Raw genomic sequence first — 17659 nt, 5'->3', positions numbered from 1 at the left:
GTCAGTCCATATGAAGATTCTGATCTGAAGTTGAACTATGTGAAGAGGTATTACAGTAGAGTAATATGCACTGCAGCCTTCCTGCCAAAGGTGAGAAACAGCTTTAATAAAAAAAACAGGGATGTGTAATAGGTTAATCAAGAAAACAAGCTATACCTAATGATTTATTCTCCTGATAATTCAAAGTCAATTCTTTCAAAATAAATTCCCCTGGGTCTCCTTTATGCATTGATTTTGAAATTTCATTCTCATCCCAATGTGAGACTGCATTGTGAAGGCACAACTACATCAAAAAATAAAAAAGACTCTTTCAGTACAGAGAAAAAAAATAAAATGGAACTGTGATTATTTGAGTTAACTAGAGAAGTACTAAAAAACTGCCTACTGAATATGTGTTTAAAATGTCAGGACAAAGGTTACCCTGATGATTCTACTAATAAAATAATAAAGTAGACTTTCTCCAAGTCTTCTATATGGTATTGGGCATAACATTCACCTCTCTTTGAATACATTGTGAGGAAGTAAAAAACCTCTAAATACTCCAGTGGTATGAACTCATCTGTCTCCACTGAAGTCAACAGAGATCTGGAGGACAATTCGGTATTATTGTGATGTGAGAGAAACCATCTCTCTTTCAGATATTTGTCTCAAAACGTATAGTGATGGCAAATCACACCTAAAATGGAATAGAGAAGTAAATAATTCAACCAATTCCATAATATTTTCCCTGTTCACAGGCATTTCAGACACATTTTCTTTTCACATGTTATGCATTTGAAAGTTTTTGATGATGTGTTTTTATTTTTAATCTATTATTTGAAAACACGTAGTCATAAATTTCTTCATTTGTGTTTTCTATTAAATTTTGCAGGTAACTGTTAAAAAAAATTACTCAGTAGGTTTCCATTTGCTAACTACATAATACCAAATAACATCCAAAATTACTATTTTCACACAAACATGTGTTTCACTGTATGAATACTTGTAAAGGAAATTTTGAAATTGTTTTCAAGAACAGTGGAGTCACTAAACTTCAGCTGTAAAAATACTGGTGATAATCAAAGAAAAAGCACATATAAAGGGAATCAAGTAATAAACCTAGAGAAATATTAGCTAAAATTTTATTTCTACTTGTATTTCTCATTTTCCAGTATGACCATTGGTTGCATGCATTTTTTTAGGTGTTAAAATGCAATAGCAAGGAAAATTCTGTGTTAGTGCATTTAATTCAAAGTTATGGAGCTCTTGAAAACAAAATTTTTATGCCAGCAACCCAGTATTAGGGAAATGAAAAAAATAAACAGTTTGATTTTTTTTTTCCTGAGAATTCAGATTACCTCAGACCATAACCTGGAACTGTCAGAGAGACCACAGCAAGATCCTCCAGTTACCAGCCAGGCTTGCTTGACTGATTCCTCAAATACTATTAACCTTCCCTTGGCTTTATACAGCTCCCTGTAATTCTTCCTTTCTCTCACCAACTACACACCTGTGAGCTTCTGCATAAATACTAATTATCCAACAAAAAAACGTAATTAAGTTCTGAATTTTGTATATTTGATTGAGTCAAAACATATAAACTCTACCTGGAAAAGCACTTTACTATTTTTAAATTTAAAGTAATATATATAGCAATGTCTTGTCCTATATATCATAACCTAGTATGTCATTTTGTCATCCTTTGAAAGACTCATGGATGAAAACAACATTACAGCCTGCATTATGCTTCAGACACAAAAAAGGTACAAAGTAAGCAAACCCAATTCTTTATCCTAAGATAAGACACTTTTCTTCTCCCTCAATTTCTAAAAAAGAAATTTCATCTAGAGCTCTTAATTAAAAAATAAACCTTCTATGTCTTGACTGTATCTGTACTGAAAAACTCTTGCTGCTGCTGTCACTTCTCATACATGGATGCACAAAAAACTTACCAGACTCTGTATTTAGGAGGACAAGAACAGAGGTTCAGTACTTTATTTAATGGCTAACTTAATCATAATGGTAACGGATATATAAAATAGCGATTAGAAACTGTCCTATAAAAAAAAAATCAGCACATCTTTTTTTTAATATCTCATCAGAAAATAATCCAATATATCTTGCAAATGAGAAGAGAGCTTCATTTCAAAGAATAAGTGGGATTCATACAGCTAAAACAATGGATCATAGTTATCTTAATCTATCCAGCTATCAGGAATTTCTTAGAGCAGTGATCTTTGGTGCTCTAGCAAAGAAAAAAATAAAATTATTTTCAGATGTACACTTAGGAAAAAAACACTTCATTAAGCATTTGGATTCTCTATGGTTTATAAGCATGTACTTATATACTGTTCCTCCCTTGATGTGAGCAGATAAACAAATTTAGCATTGTTACTGCAGAATAATAGAAAATTGCTAAACACAGAAAAGATATTGCAAAATGTCATAAAAGAGCCAAACCATTTTCCAGGGTTTCAAAATAATCTTTGACAGAAACTTTATTTTCTCCAAGTTTTTATTAAAAACATGCACATACACAAAATATCAATGAAGCACTAAGCCACCAGTCCACTAGATGTGAGCCTCTGACATCTTCCTTAAACTCCTTCGAACAGTAACTTAGATCAATGAGATTACAATAATCTGAAATGGCCACAGGACTCTATTAACCAAACCCACTTCTAGAGAAAAAGGTAGGAAACTCAAAACACCATAAAAATTAAGGAACAAATGGTGCTCTCATACATCCCTTCACCTAACCAATAGGAAGAAAACCCTACACCAATCACCAAAACTGTAATAGCTGGGAGTGATTCAAAAATGGTGCATTATCAATACCATGTTGGGAAAGATTAAGCACACAACATTACTTAGAAGCACTGCAAGAAAGGAATAAAGTAAATAAAAAACTATTAGAAAACATTCTATGTCCAAAGTTCAGAATTAAAACCAATGTTTCATTTGAACTTTCAAGGCCATCAAAGAATTAATCTGCTATAGTAAATTGGGACCATTACAAAATAAAAGGAAGAAGCATGATGTTAGGAACGGAGAACAAAATCATGGATGAGATCAAAGGATATTCTATTCTTGGTTTTGTCATTTGCTTTCAAACTGTAAGTATTTTGAACTACTACCATCTGCTGACATCTGCAGAAATGTTACTGCAAAATCTGTGCAATATCTCTGAATACATCTGCATCAACAAACTACAAAAAACTATTACTTGGTGCTGCCCACTTTGCAAAGAGCTGCAGCTAACTCAGTGGAAAAGTTAACTCAATGGACATTTCTTCAAATGAAGAAATTTGTTTAATGGATTTTTTATTTGATTCAGTCCCTCAATTTCACTTTGATCGATAATCTGATTTCTTCTGCACAGCTACTGTTCTTTCCTTTCTTCCTACTTCTTTCTTTCTTGTAAAAATTCCACTGTTTATGGGCTTATATTTCAAATTTAAGGGTTTCCTAATTTTTACTTTTTGTTGTGTTTTTAAGGATTGTTACAGCTTGACAAACATCCTCACACACTCTTTAATTCTTTACATTTCAGAATCTCAGATCTAAAAAGCCTTTTCACTATGAAAAGTGTGTAAAACTCAGTAAAATCTCAAAGAGACATGGGGAAATCTGTCCTTGTTTTCTGAGAGTCCACTGTGTGGTTACTATCAGAAAACTGAAAGTATATTTGCTGACTGCCAGCACAGATGTGCAATTAATGTGTTTTCTGACACATGATATGTGGCTTACACTAAATTATGAATGATCTACATTCTTACTACAAAAGAACGCAACTTCTAGTTCAGTACAAACTGAAAAATGGGGAGAAGCAAAACCAAAGCTTGAAAGCTAGAGGTGAGTTAAAGCACAAACTGCCAAAATGAAGTCATTAAAGCACACCCTTTGTGGACCACTTGACAGATTTTTTCTTTTAAATTTGGTCTTGTATTTGTTTTGCTTGTACCCTGTTGCTTCTGAGTCTTTAATTTCAATCTCATTAAAGTCTTGTTTTAATGGCATTGTTTCAGTGGTACTTGGAGGGGCAGAGAGGACCCTGAGAAGCAGCAGGTGCCTTGTCTCTACATGAATCAGCACATCCGTGTCATGAAGGATTGCCTGAGCAACCTCCAAGCCCTGAGGAAGACCTACAGCACCTCAGCAGCATTTGATGCAGCTGGAGCCTGAATAACTGTCTCCTTGGGCAATGACCACAGACAGATTACTTCCTTCTGCAAAATGCAACCCACAGAAAAATATTCATCTCAAGGTCTTAGGCAAATCACAAAATGTGATTTAAATAGAAGTCAAAAATGCATCCAAAAAAAGCTCACATGTTGGCTAACTGAAACTGGAATATGAAGTCATAATTGACAACTTCAAGAATATTCCAGAGTCCACAGCTGTCCTCATAATTTATTTGGGGCTGTTTAGTCTCCTAGTGAAGCTTTTCTACCTACATGTCTGTGACCTAGATAGAGCTCCAGGAACAGTATATATGGTAATTATTGGCACTGGGTAACACATATGGCATGAATAGATTTCTCATTCTACTAGTATGCTTCTCCATTCTGGTTTGTTTTTCATGTACAGTAACACTAATTGCACTAACTTGTGCATTTATATAAAAACTAAAATGCATAGAAAATAAAAGGGTATTGCAGAAATTAGAAACACAGCTATTCTTTTTTTTCCATTTCAGTAACCATCATTCAGAAAAAAACAAATTAACTTGAGCAAATTTTCAAGGCCGTTTAATCATTTATATTCACATAAGAACAAGTATTCAGGAAAAAACAAAGAGAGATAAAAAGATTTTAAAAATATGAAATCATTAAGTTATTTAGCTTACAAAGACAACAGGGAACATCTTCTCTTATAACTTTTACTGAAAATCCATGAAAATTATTTTGGAGGCAATATGGTATTTCCCAAATACATATAAAAGGATTACAGCAGATATTACATATAATAAGTGAATTTAACTTTAGCCATCTTCATGTCATAGCATTGTGTTACAAGAGTAAAAATACATGTCATAAGCAGATTTAACACCTTTAGATGACCTCTAATCAGAAATGTGCCATGCTACTCAAATTCCATCTGTCAAATGATGTAAATACAGGTAAGCAAATATAAATGTCATTAGAGGCACAAGTTACCTTACTGGGAGAAGTTCTAGGATTTTATTTTTTGACAGCTTGTAATTTGGATATCTTCCAGTGTCAACAAAACCTGTTCAAGCATGATCTTACCTTGTTTTCACTACATCAAGGGGATGCATCAGGCAAATTTCTACAAGACCTGTAAAAGAATAACAAAAAAAGGCCTAATAAACATTTGTACAAATAGTAATTTAATTTTCATTGACTCCAACAGTTTTTGAAATTTGAAAGGCAAAGTAAAAACCTACACATATCATTGATGACACAGTACTTTTATGCCTCATATATTAAACATGGCTTCTGCAGTGTGAATAAACCATTGGGCTTTTCAACAGTGAACAGAGCTAGTTGTTCATTGAAGTGGGTTAAGTGAGGACTTTACCTACACAATCAATTTCATCTTAGTTTTTGCTCAGTTTTCTAACTTAAGAACAGTGGGAACATTTGACTTGCATCATAAATAAATACAATAAGTCTTGTTGAGAGTAGCAAAGGAAGGGAGTTCGGGTTGGTACTTGCTTCTTTGTCACGCAAGACTAATTCCTAAGGACACTGCAGGACTGCACTGGTGGCTCAGATGCATTAGATATTAACATGACAGCTGATTCCTGAGCATCTGAGCTGCAGCCTCACTGACTCTTTGTCCTACCGTGCCCTGTGCTGATGCTGATGTGTGGTCCTGGCTTTTCCCCTTTGAGTGTGGGTCTCAAGGGACCAATGCCAAGGTAAGAGAGATCTGGAAGGTCCCAAATTCACCTGTCAACACCACCTTCAAAGTTGGCTCTATTATTTTTTCCGCACACCTGACACCTGATGAAAAGTCCATACATAACCCAGCGAGAACTTTCTAGTTAAAGTTCTAGATCTGCCTACTCTCCTTTCCTATTTGGCATAGCAGCCTCATTCCAAAGAGCAAACAAGCTGTAAAAAGATGTATTTATCAGGACCGCTGTAAAAGTGTATTTTAGAAATTTGTCCATCTGCAGACATGATAAAAACTACTACACAAATCTTACAGGACTTTGAAATGCCAAGAAAATACATGCATATGTTCCTAGATAATGATTACAAGGTCTTTGAAATTTCCGTGTCCCGGTTATTATCAACCTTAAATGTCCACTTTTTACCTAATGTAATAAATTCAGTGCTACATCATGAAGAAACAGGTTATGAAGACTATACTTATTACAATTTTGAATGCATTTATTTACTTTATTTATGATTATTGTAAAAATAATTACAATGCTTTCATAATAAAAAATGTGTCTTTTGATGAGTCAGAGCTAAATTTCCAAAAGTCTTGATTCAGGAAAGCATTCTTCTTCAAGTTAAAATATCTGCAAATTCCTTTCTTTAGGTATAACATACATTCCCACTGAAACTAAGCACATGCTAATGTTTCACTAGATGCTCTCCTATTTCAGATGTCACTGGCTTAAGTTCCACATCCTGTCCTTTCCCTTTAACACCACATCTGAGCTTAGGTGTTACTAAAGTTAACAGTCTCTAACACAGTTTGTTACATGCTAGGTAACTCACTTTCTTTTTCTAAGAAAAGTATTGAAATCTACTCAAGGAGAAAATCACATTTTGAAATACTGCACACAAAAACTATGGAACTAATGGAATTTTCATTTTGGCCCTATTCTTTGACAGACTTGATGGAAGAAAGCTCTTGGTGAGCTTCATGCAGGAACCAGGCTCGGCCTGAGTGGCACACATTGCAGTATGTAATCAGTAACAGAAACCTGAGCCTCTTTTCACTATTGAATATAATCTAAGGAAGGCTTAAAGTTTCATATTTTAGTTATTTTAGAACTAATAAGTTAAGTGTTTCAGGTAGAACAGGAAAATTGGGGATGTGGCTTAAGAAAGAGCATTAAATTTCAAAATATTATCTACTTTCTATTTCAATTTTATGCAAATCTTCTGAGTAAAACAGATACCCACTAGGTAAGCCTTTTAAATTGAACTAGAGCATTAGCAGAGGGTGGCTTCTCATTATAGTCAAAGGAGGTGCAGCCAATAAATACAATAAAGTTTTTAGCTCAACCTATATTAAATACTTATATTAAAAAAAAATAATTTCTGCTCAATACACATTATATATAGAATACATATATTATTGATAACTGTTACATATTTATCCTAAAGAATAATAAACTATTTATACAACAAGAAAGAACAGCAGAAGTTTTTGCACATGAACACAAGTAACTTTTGGAGGTAGTAACTGAAGGAGGGTGTAAATTGTAATGCCAAAATTCTTCATTAAATGTATTTAACAGGAATTTACATTAAAATTTGTGAAGATGTTAAAATGTTTAAATTGAGTTCCTAACACAAAATACTTGCTGTGAGTTCTAATTTAACAGAAACAATTTTCATTATTTTCTATCACTACACTCTAATGCATAAAGATTGAAAACCATAAAATTTTCCACACACCCTCTGACCCACAGCTTCCTGCCACTTTGTTTGAAGGACAGCATCAGGTTAATATTTATGATCATTGTTTTGCCATATTTTCCTTTCACTGCTGTATGCAGCATTGGGTTTTTTTCAATTTTGGATAAAAGGAAGACAACATAGGTGATATCAGCCAAAGAATATTAATATTAGTAGTAATGAGATTCATAAAAAAAGAATGCAATTTTTTCAATGAAAGCAAAAGCTGTCATCATTATTTCTTTTCAGGCATATTTATTACTGTAATTATTGTCCAAGAATTGCTTCTATTTTACTGAAATAAGATCATATATCACATTTCACATAAGGGAACTGTCCCAAAATCTATAAACTGCTCCAACGGCTGCCAACAGGTGCTTTGTGAGTGGAGCTGCAACTGAGTATTTCAGTGCTGGCAGGGGGCATAGCCTATGAGTTTTTCCCTTTCCAACTACCCTCCTTTTCTAAGCTCTCTTTTTCCAACCTTCTCCCCCTGTCCCCATTTTTGATCTTCTATTCCATTTAATTTTGGCAGATAGAGCCTACAGTAGGGGGCCAAGCATGGGGCCAAGGGTTGTTCACCCTATTCTGTTTTTGCAGCATTAATGACCATTTTGGGAGAAAACTGTAGAGTGCCAGAATTTGGCTCTATTTTCTTGGTCCTTGTAGGATAATTTTTAATTCAGGCATTTTTCCAGCAACTGAATCAGATGAATTCCAAGGTCCTTGGCAAGAGCTCTGTTTTGATAAGTTCAGGATTCTATTGGTTATCTGCCTTTCTCAGTCTTTCCTTTGTCTCATCATATAATTACACACCAGGTTTTAAACGATGTATAGTTACTTGATTTCGCCAGACCAAATTCTTCAAAAGATGCAGGGATTATGACACAGCTCTCTGAAGAGCACCAAAGGACTGCACACTGTGCAGGACACTAATGGAACAGCTACAATCAAAAGCTACATTTTTCCATCTACTATAGTAGTCATGCAAATCATTACAACATCCTACTTGATAGCCTGCCCAGAAAGTGTGGTGGCCCTACTAAATTACAAGCACTCTGAGATGTGCTCAATAAAATAAAATATATTGCGCTTTCTTTAGCTAATGTTCATCAGCTTTGTGGCAAATTCAATTAGCACTATGAAAATCTAATTTACTAAACATCTCTATTAGAATGCAATATATCTTAACTTGTCACTCTGTAAAGACTACTGTTTACAAACTTTATTTCCATGATAAAGTAGTTAAAATAGTTACAGATACATTGTCCAAAAAGTACTCTAATAGTCCCATTGGGTCTCCTTGGTGAAGTCACATGCAAACTAACCCAGAGTGATATATGATGGCCTAATTATGTTTAATACAACTCTGATCCAACTAGCTGAACAAGAGCCCAAAGGAAATATAGGAAAGAACAATTACTGGGTCAGTCCAACATTTGTTGTCTTCTGGGTGGGAAAACATTCCCTGTGAAAACCAAATACTGACCATAAAACAAGACATAATCAAAATCTGGGTGTTGAAGAAATAACCAGCTGTCATCATTGACATGCTCTGAGCATACACAAGTGGAATATCAACAACCAAGAAGGGAGTCCAGAATCCTATTATGTAAAACATTCTGCTCAGTAACTGAGCCCATGGAGGGAATAAAATGACAGAAAATGCTGACCCCCAAAATGACCCTGCTCAGTAAATAATTTTCCTTTTCCCAGCTAATATCTTCTGTCTTTAAATTGTTTCCCATTATGGATTACATTACATTTCTCTCTACAAGATTCACACTTAAAATTTCAAACTGGCAATTTCACATACATCTCTTCAATGCAAACATTTTGGTTACTGGTGGCTATTTTGAGCTCCTTTGTTCTTTGTTGCTCTATTCCATCATTCACACAAATCTTGTATCAATAATCACACACGGCTTGAGAACATTTTGACACTGTTTAAAATGTGTTGTAGCAATCCATCTGGCAAGATGTGAAAGCTTGAGATTTCAGCAGCACAGGCTTATAGCTCTCCTTGTATCCGCCAGGGTTTCCAAACTTCATCTATTCACTGCATAGGCAGAAAAATAATGAAATCTAGCTAACAGTTCTTGCAAAATAACACAGATAAAACCAAACCATTTGGGCTTTGGAATGCTTTAGGAGAGGACTTATATTTTTATTTCCAGCATTTCATTGATCCTGAAAGTGATGAACCGAAAAGTGTGAAGTGCCTGTGATGGACATGGATTTCTTTCAAAAAAACCCTGAGCAGCTCACCCTCTATGTGTTTTCTGCATCATACACAAACACAGATTCAACACAGATTCAAGAGATGTAGAGCAGGATCCATGTGTTAGTTCAGACAACCCCCTACAGTGTAGAAACCATTATGCACCCTCCTCCCCTTGTGTTACTCATTTCCCTGGAATAACACAGTCACTGGAGAAACACAACAGACAGGAGACTGGTCAGAGAAAATGTGGCAATAAACACATCAGGCACTGTATATTGTATAGCTGGAACAGTTGATATTTATTTTGGCTTTTACATAGATATAGTTACAATGTACAAAATGATCATAAATATTTTATGTGTACTATACATTTCCTTCTGAGAATACAAGTTTGACAGAAAGAATCTCGTGTTGATCTTTGTATCCCAATCAAAACAAGGACAAATTCCTCTTAAATATGCTTTTCTCTTGGCTAAAAGACTCCATTTGATGGGATGGAGCATGGACACTCTTCCTGATTGTAACAGCACTATTTCATAAACAATCAATGCCTGGAAAAAAACATCCCTGTGGTAAATTCTGCCCAGGTGAATTAGTTTCTCTCAGCTGGCTATCTGACTTAATCTTCACAGACACATAAAGCTTTTACCTGTTCTGTAAGGGTACACCTTCCTCAGAAAAGTCCACAAAATGTTAGGTTCACTGGGCAGCCAAGGCTCATTGCTTTGCTAGGGAAGTAGTAATGCACTCTGCCCTTCTCAGTTGTAGTACATGTCAACTAGGCTCCAAGGAAAACTGTACAAGAGCATGTACAGACTGTGCTGAGAAAGACCTACCTGTTAGCCTTTACTTAAGAAAGTGACACTGATTTTAACTCTTGCCCAGGATTCTATTTAGTGATGTGCTATGGGATTAACTAATGCTACCCTGGAGCTCCTCACAAACATTGGTAAGGAACCAAATCAGTGCTTTCCTTAGAAAATGTGGAGAAATGGAAAGTTACTACAAAAAGTACTCCATAATGGCAGTGCTGTATTCATGAGTAATTCTTCCTCAGAGACCTAGTTTACACGGAGAAAATACACTAGAAAACATGTTAATTAAACAAGTTGTCGAACATGATTTTCCCCTTGGCGTAGACAAGGATGCCTGTGTTTAAAAATGTGTTGGCTGATCACAGGAGGATTCCAGGAGGAGTTGTTGGTTTACTGTCACATTTTAGAAGAAGTCTTTTGCATGTCTACAGGAGGAGGTGGGTCATGCTCAGCTTCTTGTTAGGTAACAGTGTTCCTTAACAGATGCAACCAGTCAGTGCAGCACTGCTATCTGGAATTGCTGTCCTCAAAAGCAGGGTTGAGAACAGGGATTACCTGATTTTCAATAAAATAAAACCAAACCACTCTGGACTTCATTTTTGTTGTTTGGTTGACATTATTTGTTCTGAAAGAGGTCAGTGTTCTCGCAGCTCTCTCCATGAAAGCAATTCAGCTTGTGTTCAAATAATAATGGGGCCTTGGTTATATGGTGTAGCAAACAAACATTTTAATCTTCAAGGTTTCAAGTAAAGATTCCGCAAAGGCAGGAGAATCACATCCTAGTTGTACAGAAGACAGGAGCTGGAAATGAGTGTTTCAGGCAGCATTTTGTCTGGACCAGGTGTTGCTCAGCCATAACCCACTTCAGCCTCTAAGTCCCAATACACAGACATAGCTAGAAACACGCTGCTGCTCAGTGCTCACGTCAGAAAGTTCAAACTGCTCATCTTTGGTGCTCACAATTCTTAGCTAGTATCTGCTGCATTTCACTGCTGCCTGCCCAGCTAAAGAGAACATTATTACCAGATGGGAAACTGCTCAGTTCTATTGCAAATATAAAACAAATGTAATTGTAGTCTATTATTTTTGCTGAGCTTGAAAATTGGGTTAGAGTAATTAAGTGAATAAAGACAGAAAATGGTACACATCTTATTAAATAGTCTTGCTCTGAATAAAAGATACTCAAACCTAAGTTGTGATCTAGACCTGGGCACATATGCACAAAGCTTTGTATCTTTGGAAAGGCAAATTCCACCTTGATATAATACCTGTGTATACAAGTACTGAGAGATTATTATAGTAATGATAAAACAATATCTGAAATTTAACATTCATCACTATAAGTAACATATTGAGAAAGTATTTGCCTTGCCTCAGGGACTTCATTGGAAAAATGAAAAAAAAATAAAGCTCCCTGAGATTATTCTTATATTTAATTCCTCTTTTTTTCTGTCTTATTTTTATTGGATGCTTAGATTGCTGACAAATGGTCCTATCAAGCAATTGTAATTCCCTTTCACAGTAGTTCTACTCTAGTATAGACATTTTTTTCAGTGAAGTGTTGATTCAATATGAGCGGGATAGTTGTAAATATGCTCATCAAAACCATGATGAGCAAATGTCTACCTAACTTACATTTAGCAGAATTCTGCAATATTTTATCAATGTATTTCTTGTCTATGGGGTAAAAAATATCTAGCTTTAATGTTCAAAGCATGTATGCAAACTGCCCTAAATTTAGCACAAATTTATTCATTGTTTGATTTCTACAACATTCAAGGCACTATCAGTCAAATCAGGAAATTATGTTCATGCTGCCAGCAATAATCACACCTTTATACCTACTCCTGCCTAGAATACAGTTCTATGAATCTCTTAACACGCTTCACTTAAACTGTTTAATGCTCATTTATGTTTTCTAAGTACTGAGTAAAAACAAAGGCCATCTTCTAGTTTAATTTCATTTTTTATTTGCGGCACACTTTAATATGAAAAATTAAGTCCTTGTTTCACAGACTTACCAACTTGATTAACCTCATGCCCATAGCTTGTCTGATAAGTATATATGTGCCATTAGAGAAATCTATGTCAATTTGGAGGACCAAGTTAATTTTAAATTATGCATAGTTAAATATATTTATAATAAGTCTAGAAGTAATTGTCAAATCAACCAGCAAAAATCAGTGGCTCATAACAAAGAATCTTCTACTAGAGCTACATGTCTTTGGAGGAAAGGTTCTTCCAGACTCCAATAGCATGTACTACTTTCACAGGGATGCAGTTCTAATTGCACTACTCACACAGAGCCTTTCTGAGGCAAAATGCTACATAGAAATGTTCTTTGTATGGTAACACCCACAAAATTTACATTATGACATATAGTCAAAAACACAGTTTTAGAATTCTAGACTTTTCACACATTTACCTTATTTTAAACACCAAAGCTGTTCCAGTGAGGCTAAATAGCACGGAGGGTTTGATTATGCCGTCAAACAAGGTGACATTTAGGTACTGGCACAAAATATAATGGAGCAAAACACAGCATACAACATTTACAAAAAGCAAATATTTTCTTCAAGTTCTTAAATTTTATTGAGGCAATATAGCATGGGTCACCAGAATTTACCATTTAGAATGTCACAGGAATTTTATTCATTTTAACTATAATTTAAATTCTAATTTTAAAATAGTAAAAACATTAAGATATCAAACACTTTTCTAAAAATACAGAGTTGGATTCACAAATACTTCTGTGCAAAGTCACTTTTTCCAAAATGACCAGCACTTAAGAGTGTTTATATTGCTAACTGATCTTTTTCTTAAGTTAGTCTTTCTGTTGCTAGAATAGCATTAAAACTTTGCGTTATAAAATAAACACTTGCAGTTTACAAACTTCAGTATCTGAATCTCTAGACACAAGTGTAAGGCTATATATTGTGCAAATTCTTCATAAATTTTTCAGCAAGTATTACAGCCTATTATGTCACTCGGATATGACATATTCTTTCCTTCATGTGTGTCTGAAATGGAAGTTTTTTAAACCATAACTGAGGGGACCACTGAGGTCAGCCCTGGGTTACATGATGTTTGTGTCACTACAGCTTCAGATATTTCAATGCATATTGAATCAATATTCCTGCAACAAAAGTGTGTAACTGATATTTTCTTTGCTGCTATAGTAAAATGCTTCTCAGTAAACTTGTTTTCATAAGAAGTTTGCCCATTCATATGTCCCAGAGCTGTTGTAATCTTCATTGCTAATGCTGATCTAAGAGCATGGACATAATTTTATTTCTTGACACATTTAAAGTTCTCTAATGAATATAGCAAACAGCTTATGGCTGCTTGGACTGTCACTCGATTGCCCTGGAGGGTTTTAATGTCTTTAAAATAGGCCTCCTAGTTTGTATTTAACTACCTTGCCCACAGAGGTCTGAGGGGTAAGGCAGATCAAAGATGTGCTGGCAACATAAAAAGCAGCTGTCCTTCATTTACCTTTAATTAGCTACATCTGACCAGATTCTTTATGGCCTCTTTGTCACACATTCAACAGTCTATAAGCCTACTGACCTGTCCTTAAGGACTCAAGCATTACAAGAGTTTCAACAAAATGCAAATTAAAAATGTAAGATACAGATCTTTGAAAAAATATTTGGACTCACTATAGAAATACTACCTGAAGCATTATTATTTTGGATTTATCTGCAAAAACTACAAATTGCTCAGTGTTTGGAGTGTCAAAATGGAATTGATGCTGAGCTTAGATCAGCTATTTACGGTTCTCTGTGTACTTCTCAACATTGCAGTGAATAAATTTCACACAACAAGGGATCCTATAGAGAATGGAAAGCCAAGCACGTGCCTCTTTGGCTGACACAAAGCTGCTCTTGCAGGAGCTTTGGCGCTCACTGTAAAGGAAGTCACAGACCTGCCCCCCTTTTATTATTTACCTCTACTTTGCACAGAATGCACACCAATATCCAGTAGGATTTTGAAAGTTCTGTTGTAGCTGCAGGATCAATAAGCAGTTAATGTACTTTGTTCTTTGTTGGTCTATTCCATCATTCATACAAGTCTTGTATCAATAATCATACATGGCTTGAGAATACTTTGACACTGCTAAAAATGTGTTGTAATTGTAACAATCCATCTGGCAAAATGTGAAAGCCTGAGATTTCAGCAGCACAGGATTTTAGCTCTCTGAATATACTTGAGATTTTAAAATACTTTTTTATTTTATTTTTTTTAAAAAAACCCCCACACTTAAAAAAAAGAACACACTATTATACAGCCTTGTAGTCAGGGTGTACTGAAAGCTAGTATCATCAAACTAAGGCCCTTCTGGAATAAAAAAAGCTGTTTAACACAGCAGCTGGAGTGTATGCTGAATTACTCAATTATTGGTACTTGATCACACACGTCATTATATTAACCCACTGAGATGGAAGTCTTCAAATTACCTGGGTTTTGAGTTAGGTCCTTTCATGAAGGATTAGCTAACAAAAGAAAAATATAGAAAAGATATATACAAAGTAGAAGGGTTTCAAAATTTTATTCTGTTGTCTAAACTATCCCTTTTTATCTTTCTCTGTATGTAAAAACAATTTATAAAAACCTTCATATTTTTTTTCAAAATTCCAACCTCTCATGCTTCCCTAGGAAAGTTTTAGTTAATCACATCTCCAAAGAAGTTAGCACACCTTCCAAGGAATTTGTGGTGAGATACATAAACAACCAAATAGGCTACCTCCATGAACATACATTAGCTAGCAGGCATGGCTGGAAGACTTATTCTTCAAGAAAAGATTCTTACTGTTGCACCTCAATGTTACTTTCACAATGTTCTTTTCTAGTACACAGTGTACATGTACTGTACATAGTGCTTGACCCAGTGTACAGCTGACAGATTTTTTCATCATTTATTACAAAGGCATGCATCTTTCCTCTCTCATTTAAAAGATTTTATTTAAACCAGGAGTCAAATCTATTTTCATATGTAACTAAAGGAGAAACATGCATGACTAAATAAAATTAGAGGACTTAAAAAACAATTAAACTTGCTTACTTTTGTCTAATAATTCCTAAAGTTGAGAATAATGGAACAGTTATTAACAAGATGTGGATTTTTTTCATGCTTTTTACCATTAATATAAAGACATATCAAAGTACACAGATGTATGAATAATGAAATGAGAGTACCACTTTCAGTTCAGGTGAAGAAAGCAAATAGAGATATGCACAGTTATGCCGAATGTGCAATATAAATAAGGGAATTTTCCATGTACTAGTCCATGTTGCACTGAAAGTACATCACTCTTGACTGGGACACTCCTGGAATTCCAAAACTGTCAAAGAAACAGATTGCCTAAAGAAAACCTAATTGCACGAATAAGAATGGTCCTAAAATATTACCATTACAAAGTACTTACATAATGTAGAATAAAAACTCATTCTTCTTCTGAATCAACAAAAATAAGTAATTCTTCTGGGTAAAAATATCTAAAGAGTTTAAAAACCCATAAAAATTTTGTTTAAAATATGCATGCAGGACATGGAACAACTACTGTTTGGGACTCTTAGACCAGTCAGCTTTGGAATGGCTGCTGAAGTGAACAACACTACAAGTATGCAGAAGTGCAAAAAACGTATTGTGAAGGGTCTTACTCTGGGGGAAACCATGCAGTCACAATGTGCCCAGATATCCTAGGTGAGGTCTCACTCGTTTTCTTCACTAAATTTCAATGGCTTCAATTTCTTTCTTTTATGGGAAGAAACATTTCAGAAATATCAAGGAGAAGTAATTCCTGTTTGAAAACTTCCTTTTGTTCAAGATCTATGAATAATATTTAGGCAAAATACACTCCAAAATAAAGTATATATGCTGTAAAGCACAGACTATAAACATATGTATCAAATCAGTGATTTTATATGAAAATACATGAAATTTGGCAAAAATAATAGCTAACATTTCATCAGGGGAAAGCTCAGTATTGATTGTCCATTGCCTGGAAAATGAGAAAACTGACCACAAAAAAGGGGAAAAATTTTGAAATTAGTTTTAATGATATGTAGGTTTGAAGAATTGCTGCACCTTAACATACCAAAATGTGCTCATTTTAGTTTTGTAAACTGTCCTTCTAGCACTCTTTGCTGATCTGTATTTGAATGACTTATGAAAAGGTTTTGGGTCCCATTAAGACAGTTGAAAAGATTTTTCCAAACTCTCCACTAGTTGCTGCAATATAAACTGAACACTCCATGACTTTTATCATTTGGTGTGAACTGACAACTCTATGGCTGATAAGGCCATATAAAATTTTTATGAAAACCTCAATTACCTTTAGTCCCCTACATACTGTAAAGATTTATAAGCCAAAAGTATAGGTAAACTAATGTACAAATGTTCTAGGTCCATTTGAGATAGTGAATGAAAAATTTTCTTAAAACAGACTCTTTTTACTGTTTACCAATGAAAACTACTTAAAAGCAAATTTAAGACAATGCTTTCTCCCATTTCAACTGCTATAATTTAGACTACTAAAAGTATTTTCACAACAGAACTTCTTAATCTTTTATACACCTAAAATAATATTTTTTTACATAAGCAAACATTAAGGCTCCAAAAGTTTAGATATTCACCCAGTGTTTGAATATTCCTGAGATTTTGAACTACATTTTTTTAGGTTTTTGTCTGTTTCAGTAGTTGTAACATTACACATTGACAAAAGAACACCCTACTTTCAAAAGTTAGTTGACATGTTGCCAGTTTTAAGTTTGGGTTTTCATTAAGAAATTTGTACTCATTTGTAGGCAGTGCCCAGCAATTTCCTCATACTTTACACAGGGAACTCCAAATGGAATATTTTTGCAGTGCAAAAAAAACCTCAAACCTGATCTTTGATTTACTGCTGTCCAAAATTTCCACTGAAGTTGTAACTTTATCTTTTTCTTTTTCTTTTTTTTTCTATAATGGAGACAGGATCAAATTCCAAAAGATGTCTTTAGAAGAATATACTCAAACTTTACGGATC

General features: G+C 34.6%; 1 protein-coding gene across 6 annotated transcripts in view; it reads right to left on the bottom strand.

Annotated features, from left to right (window-relative positions):
- SLC25A21 (solute carrier family 25 member 21) overlaps positions 1-17659 on the bottom strand; it is a 237453-nt gene that overhangs the window by 95907 nt on the left and 123887 nt on the right. For all 6 annotated transcript variants that reach the window (XM_064423927.1, XM_064423925.1, XM_064423922.1 and 3 more), the window contains exon 2: positions 5232-5280. In XM_064423927.1, coding sequence (XP_064279997.1) covers positions 5232-5260 — 29 coding nt within the window. In that variant the 5' untranslated portion in view covers positions 5261-5280. The remainder of the gene's footprint in view (positions 1-5231; positions 5281-17659) is intronic.

This window comes from Passer domesticus, chromosome 6 (genome assembly GCF_036417665.1).
Source record: "Passer domesticus isolate bPasDom1 chromosome 6, bPasDom1.hap1, whole genome shotgun sequence".
NCBI lineage: Eukaryota > Metazoa > Chordata > Aves > Passeriformes > Passeridae > Passer > Passer domesticus.
Note: the sequence above shows the minus strand (reverse complement) of the source record. Positions and strands in the feature narration are given on the sequence as shown.